Source organism: Aptenodytes forsteri, unplaced genomic scaffold (assembly GCF_000699145.1).
Source record: "Aptenodytes forsteri isolate BGI_AS27 unplaced genomic scaffold, ASM69914v1 Scaffold61, whole genome shotgun sequence".
Taxonomy (NCBI): domain Eukaryota; kingdom Metazoa; phylum Chordata; class Aves; order Sphenisciformes; family Spheniscidae; genus Aptenodytes; species Aptenodytes forsteri.
The window spans coordinates 29,673-36,913 of record NW_008794443.1 but is presented as its reverse complement, the minus strand read 5'-3'; the positions used below and the strand labels follow the sequence as shown (position 1 = coordinate 36,913).

Below are 7,241 nucleotides of genomic sequence, written 5' to 3'. Positions count from 1 at the left end.
AAGTTTTTTTTTTTAAAAAAAAAAAAAAAAAAGGAACAACCCTCCATAGGTCAAACTCTAAATGGAACATTGAAATATTAAGAAAAGCGTCTGTCTTTCCCAAATTCTGGAAAAACGCACGTGCCTCTCCCACCACACCATCCAGAGGAATTCCTAGATGCTCTTTATTTGCATTTTCTCCAAATATTTTCTAAATTGTTCCCATCTGCGTGGCCAGGCCGCCGGACTCTCCCCACAGCAGACCTCTGCTTTACGTTACCGACCTTCTCCTGCTGTTGCATGCGTTTGTAACAAAGAAGAGTCTCAGTTTTGCTCGGAGTAGGCAAACAACATCAGCACTTGATAAAAATATTAAGGCTCCCAGCCTAGAGAGGCTTCTAAACACGCTTTACCTGCATTCTTCAAGCAGCCTCGTATTTCAGCAAGAATACTTACTTGTGGCTAAGCATAAACCTTTACAAGATCGAGGCCACAGTGGTTTATTTGCATCTTATTCTGCTACGCTGGGTAACTTGGGAGGTTAAAAAGAAAGGCTGAGAAGCTCTTGTTTCCTTTCGGGGCTTATTTTTCTGTCTTACACCACTAGATGTCTAGCCAGCTCCACAATTTGGTTGCGAGCAAGCGGTAGTCAAACATTAACAGGATGACAAAGGTGCTCCGGCGGCAGCCAGCGTTTATGTACGTCGTGATGAAATGCAAGAAGGTGTTTACTAGCAAGAGAGCTGAAAATAAAGCGGCATCACGCAGATGCATGCACGGAAGGAAATGGGAGAGGGAGGCTAATGCCCCATGCCCGCTCGAGGGCGTGCTCAGGCTGACGTGGCTTTACAACAAACTAAGGGAGCAAATAGGTCTGAGGGCGTCTTTTCATTAAGCTGTTATTTAAGGATGCTTTAAAGAAAGGCAACATTTTATAAAGTTCAAGTGCAGCAAAGCACGAGCGTCCTGGTGGGACGCTGCTTCTGGGAACGGACTGCTCGCGTTATAAGTGAAATTCCTGGCATTAACTTCCCCGTTTCCCGACACCGCAAAGCATCCTGCGCTAAGGAACACTGAGCGACTGCAAATCCGAGCACTCAAAATGCCAACTTAATGCTGAACCGCTCCTATATCTCGACTGCAGACTGAGAAACCCGCAGGCCCAGCCTCAGCCCAAGGTCTCCAAGAAATCAAGACCCTGCCCTGTCCAGGGAACACGGTTATCTGCGGCAGCACCAGGACACCGGCACAAGACGAGCCGACGACGGTAGAACAGGACAGCGCAAAGGAGAAGCAAAGAGTGCAAAGCAAAAAGGCAGTTTGGGCTTCCAAGCCATTATTTGGATCAAGATTTTTTACGGAGACTCTTTACTGACCCCAAGTAAAACACCTCAGTGGAAATATAAACATAACGTGTTAAGGAAACTGAAAGTGATCTCGTTATCTGTTCCTAAGCCTCCTTCTGCAGGCCGGCCAAGGAAGCGGCGACTTGCCTGTTTCATCCCGATAGACAACTGCTGCCCGAGTTATCGGTGTCTTATCTGCCATGCGGCAGGCAAGAGAAATACTAGAGTAGGGGAACTGATCATGAGGTGTGCGTAAACACTCACACGGGGCTGAAACGAAGAAAATCTGGCTGCAATTAACAGAACCGCCGTTTCACACGTTACTCCCAAGACGTGACAGCACGCGTAGGAGCACTTTTGTTTTAAGAGTAACAGGGCCTCCACGTATTCAGCCTCCGTGTTTTTGGTGAAAAGAGTTATTTTAAAAGGGCACTCACAACTTAAAGGTTTTACCTAGATCTTCCTCAATCCCCAACTGCAGTTTCTTCCCCTCCATCTTTTCTATGTCTTCGTCGTTAAACTTGTACCACTCGCCCGTCTGCGGATCCTTCACGTGGGCGATGTAGTGCCCGGAGTACGCGCTCACGCCGCGGTGTATGAGGACAGCACTAAGTTCATATACGTAGACGCCGTCTGGAAGGAAAGCGGCAGTTATGTAGCACTCTGGATGAAACAGCACAAATCTTTTCTTTCCCAGCACTTAAATGTTTTCGCAAGGCAGCAGACAAGAGACTTGAACTCGCATCTCTCCAAGACCTTGTTAAGTAGGTTGTGGCTTCCACGACCCACTTAGCGAGGCAGTTATTTGAAACGCGGGCTTCAAACAACTCTTGACATAATTTTCCATCAAAAAGGGGATTCAGAGATCGCCTCTTATCTGCCGAGGGGCGGTGGGTAAAGCTAACAAAACACAGCGCACGAAACTCACTTTTTTGTTCCATAAAAGGCTCCATGTCAAGCAGCTCGGAGAAGCCGATGTAGGTGTTGAGCTTTTTCTTATGGCCAGTTTGTCTGTGCGGAGGCAAAGCTTCGGTTCAGGGGACAGCAGTAACAGTTCACATCTCAAAATAACTCTCCTCGAGACCCACCGAGCATCCCCGGAGAAGCTCACGCGCACACTCAATCTCACAAATCAGTGCGGAAAGGGCAGAGCAGACGACTTTCCAAAGAGCTTCCACGCAACCCGGGGCGCTCCCGCTTTTACAGCATGCTCTCCAGCGAGAGGCTTACCTGTCAAACACGAAACGCATCAGCTGCAGGTTGAGCGTGCAGGGAAGACTGAGCAGCCTGATCTTCCTCGTGGCGTTCTGCTTGCTCTGACAAGTTTCGCAAAAATAACGATTGTCCCCTTCCAATTTTTCTTCCTGAGCGGGGAGGGGAGGCAGAAAGAAAGGTCTTGAGAACAGGTTATCGCTGAAAAGTCAACCAGTCCAAGCTACTCAACAGCTGGAGACTGAGAAGCACGGAAGTTATTTTAACCATTTAAGTCTCTACCCAGCTGCTTTCCAATACAATCTCTTGGTTAAAAATGCACGCTAATAAATGCGCTTTCAGCATGGCCATAGCAGGCTGCTCTCGCTTTAAGGAAAATTTTAGACCGCATCAAGCCCTGTTCTCAGGTCGCTTATGAGACGGTCAGGTTTGCTCTCCGCTTGACTGAGTCGGTTTATACTGAGGGCTATGGAAAAAGAAAATAATTAAATCGCCCTTTTACGAGCTCACATGGACCAAGTTAATGTAAAGCCACATTTTAGCCTGGAAACTACAATCTTCCTGTGCTCAGCCACACAAACATCACCGTGTAAGAGTCATTGTCTACGCCTAAGTAGATCCAACGGCAGGATTAAGCCAGAGGAGAACTCCAACTGCCTAAACAAGGTCACCGGGCTGTTTCATTTGAAGGAGGAGCAGACAAACTTGAAGTTCACCGCTTCAGGATTTTAATGCGCGTACACAAACCCGTCTTTTTTCATAGCAGACCTTCCGCAAGCAGAGCGACCGGTTTGCTGAGCGCGCCAGCGAAGCCGCTGCCCAACAGCCAGACAGCTCAGGTAGAGAGTCACGTTTCAGGTTAGTTCTGTCCTAAATATTTTTAGTTGAATCCACACCTCGAACCTTTAACGTGCCAGATCTTAACTTAAGATCTAGGCAAATTTTCAAGTCGAATTAAGAGCGCTTGCAGCTATTCCCGCAGCTATTCCCGGCCCTCCCTAGTATTTCTGAGAGCACGTTTTAGAGCGGGGAATGTCTCCTGTTGCTATGCAGATGAGCACCGATACAGAAAACACAAAAAGCAGCCATTCTCCCGGTGCTATCCATGACAAAGCACGCAGGGACTTTTTGTCAGACTTTGGGGACTTTTTCCCAACTTTGCTGGGAAAGTATTTTAACTAAACATGTGACTTTAAAGCCGTAACATGGCTTTTTAAAGCCGTAACACGCGCATGTGCTACGCTCTGGTCCGGAGCCGCTCCTTGCTGGTATGACTCAATCCTCATTTTCTGGGTCCGCAGAAAAAAAACATTTCCTTTTGGATGTATCTCAGAGACAACTCAGTCGCTTCGCTCCGATACCGACCTCAAAGGCTGTTAACTGAAGGAAGGAATTAACACACCTTGCTAAGAACAGCAGGACTCAAAACCCGACGAGCTCGTACCTTAAGAAATTCCGTTACACAGTCTGTCAACTGCTTGTGCCCTTGGATGTTTAACTCCAGCTCGTAAAATTTAGACACGAGTTTGGACTCCCTGCCACACTGGTTGCAACTAGGATTAAAAAAAAAAGAAAAAAGACAAAACCAAATGAGGACAGTTCACTGGTTCATGTGTCTCCACTCCCCAGCCACTAGTAAACTACTCCTTGAGCTATAAAACCAGGAGAAAAAGTTGTTTAAGTCAGAATTAATGTGGTTCACACCTCTACACCACGAAAACTCTGCAAGGAGGTGTAAACAGGATAATAGCATCTACCAGGAAAACCAGGAGCACCTGTTTACAACTCGCATACCCCATTTTATATCATTTTTGAGGTGAAATCCACAGCTCGGAGAACGCAGGAATGAAAATACGACACCCGAGTACTCCATTTTCTGGCTGCGGGACTTTACGTTCCATTAACTCGCAGGTTTAGTTGGTAGATTTTCATTAAGGGATTAAATGCAGCTGGAGAACTGCAACAACACCGTGTGCACAGAATCAGGAAACCTAAAAGCCTCTTACAAAATGTTTTGGCAGAAGCTTACCTGCCTGCCCCGGCTGTTAGGAGGATCCTTCCCCCCTCAACTTCTTCTAAAATGTTTAAATATTTACAGAAAGGTTCTTCCCGAAGACCAAATACTTACACCGTGACATAGGCGTACTCTCCACAGAACTGCTTTTGCACTATGTTTCGAACATCTGGGTTTTTTTGTTTGGATAAAGTATCTTCCAGCAGTGACATGAACAGCTTTGAAAACTCCTGGGCATCCTAGAAGAGAAAGCCAAGTCCGTTAACAATACGCCACAGCACAAAGCCCAATCACAACCTTGTCGCTAATTTACTGCAAATTACCCGGAGCCCTACACACAGGCCGCACGGAGGCTCCGGCGTGCACTGAATAGAAAAAAAGACCAGCCGGGAGAACTAAAGAAAAAGAGGAATTTGCCTAAAAGGAGCACGAGGCCCCCAGCGTGAGACCACGGCGTGAGTTAACCTGGCTCCCGGCCAGCCGCGCCGGGTGGTTCGACTTCTGCCCCGCTCCTCGCAGGGCTCTGGAAGGGAAAAAAAAAAAAACCCACCAAACTCCTGCGGAGCTTTCTATCCCGTTAACGCTCGTTTTTCAAAGCTCAGCACGCAATTCAAGCTGTCCCTGCTTGCGTTATAGGCGAGAAGAAAAATAAAACCACCCCGAAAATGAGCAGCTGCCCTGTGGACTCGTCCCCTCCTGTAAGGCTTGTGGGCTTCCCCGCACTCATCTCGGGGCCCTCCTCTCCCACCCTGGCTCTCCTTTGCTCTCCCCTTCCGAAAACAAATGGGCTTTGGCCTCTCCCAGCTGTCCCTTAGTATCACTGGTCGGTAGTGACCGCTTCCTTCCCCTCCTGCATCCTCCCGAGGAAACGCACACCGGCGCTCGGGCTCTTCCTCCAACTATCTCCCTCTTACTTCTCAAAAGCGTATTTTTCAAGCCGTGCCCTTCTCCTGAGCTCTCTTCAGCTTTGGCGACAGCCCTGCAGGGCTCGCCCCTCTCTAACCGTGCTTTTCTCTGCCCCACGCGCTCACGTTGGACCTTGGCTGGCTCTCGGTGACCCGACCAAATGTCTTCTCGCGCTGTGAGGGCCCTTCAACCCCCATTGAACTATCCACTGCCAAGTATTTCCCTGCCCTGGGAGGAGCAGCCCATAAAGCACCCATGAAAGCACCCTCCTGGCAGCTTCGGCCGCCACCCCGCAGGGTGCCGGGGTCAATCAGGCTCTAACAAGACTCCCCCCCCGTCCCCATCCCATCGCTCCCTGGGCTCCTCCTGGTCTCCCACACCGACGGGAAGGGCCCTGAGCACCGCTTCTCCCTCTGTGTTTGTACGGAGCCAGCAGATCCCGGCTCAGAGATGCTAAAGTGACATAAAAGGGTGGTTTCACGCTGCTTTAGAGAAGGTAATTACTCGAGGGGCGCGCCTCAAACCTACCTGCTGCTGTCCCGTGTCCAAGCCCAGCGCTTTGACGAACCCAGAGGGATCGATGTATCGCCTTTTGCTGTTCTGCAGCAAGGCGAACAAGTACTGGAGGTGTTCGCAAATGGTCTGAGGCTCATAGTCTATTAAAAACAACAAGTTGCACAAGTTACAGCACGCAATTCAAGGCAAGAGGCAACTGTTCCAAGTAATTCGCTTGTTCTTTCTTTGCAGGGGTAAATTTAATGATTAGAAACGATACGTTTTTTTTAAAGCTGCTTTCAATTATCGTGAGAACCGAAGCGGTTCACGTCAGTGATGACGGCGAAGTCCCAGCGCAGGCCAAACATCATAGAATCATTTAGATTGGAAAAGAGCCTTAAATCATCGAGTCCAACCGTAAACATCCCGCAGTGCCTGGCACGAGCTGTGGGTGAACAGTTTAAGCAGCGTGCGCCGATTACCCCGTAGCAACAGCTTCTTTTTTACCCTAAACGGTGAGACGTCGTTTAAAAATACCATAAAAACAGGAAAAGAAGAAACGGGGCGGCTGCCCTGACCCAGAGCGCACCTACAGCGCCATACCGTACATAAACGTACGTCACCCGAGGCCACTGCGTCGGCCGTGCGGGCAACTGGGAGCCTCGTTCGTACCGGGGACCTGAATTTTTGCCCTCCCATGGGATGAGTGCGGCTCCACGGTAGCGCAGATCAGCCCCAACCCATGTGCTTCCACCCCCAGCACCATCATCAAGCTGGGAACCAGTCTGGGAAGCAGCCCGGCAAGAAACAAACCCAAATCCGATTTTTCAACCGGATCAGATCGCTCCGATTTAAGAAATAACTCGGGTAAAGGATGGTCTGTTCCTAAAAGCCGGGTGATGGACTCAAAAAGAGCCGAGTGGAGATCGGACGAGCGGTTGTAGCTTCACCCATCACTTCTCCCGATAAACATTATCCCAAAGCTGACGCCAGCGTGTAAAATTTTAGGAGAAAATGAGCAAAACCACCCACCTTTGTCTTTCGGGATGCCCTCTCCGGCCGCGTACTCGCTGCAGGTGCTGGGACACAAGTAGAGGGCTTGTCGGAGCTCCAAGTTAAGAAACCACATCTGCAAGAAAGTGTTCACGTAGCACGTGGCGCCGAGGTTCGTTAAGCCCACGAACGCGTTCTGGCGTAAGAGAGAAAGCAACAGTCGTCACTCGCCGCTGCGGAGGAGCAAGCAGAAATCCAGCAGTTGGGGCGGCCGCTTTACGGCCGTTTGTCGGGGA

At 49.3% G+C, this 7,241-nt stretch overlaps 1 protein-coding gene across 3 annotated transcripts in view; it reads right to left on the bottom strand.

The window, feature by feature from the left end:
* The window catches only part of USP48 (ubiquitin specific peptidase 48), a 29,805-nt gene that overhangs the window by 22,210 nt on the left and 354 nt on the right, over nucleotides 1–7,241 (bottom strand). For 2 of the 3 annotated variants that reach the window (XM_019474761.1, XM_019474760.1), the window contains exons 2-8: nucleotides 6,985–7,141; nucleotides 5,986–6,113; nucleotides 4,666–4,790; nucleotides 3,982–4,090; nucleotides 2,556–2,689; nucleotides 2,254–2,336; nucleotides 1,779–1,958 (exon numbers count right to left, since the gene is read on the bottom strand). In XM_019474761.1, coding sequence (XP_019330306.1) covers nucleotides 1,779–1,958; nucleotides 2,254–2,336; nucleotides 2,556–2,689; nucleotides 3,982–4,090; nucleotides 4,666–4,790; nucleotides 5,986–6,113; nucleotides 6,985–7,081 — 856 coding nt within the window. In that variant the 5' untranslated portion in view covers nucleotides 7,082–7,141. The remainder of the gene's footprint in view (nucleotides 1–1,778; nucleotides 1,959–2,253; nucleotides 2,337–2,555; nucleotides 2,690–3,981; nucleotides 4,091–4,665; nucleotides 4,791–5,985; nucleotides 6,114–6,984; nucleotides 7,142–7,241) is intronic. The other variant, XM_009289554.1, reaches the window with a different exon arrangement.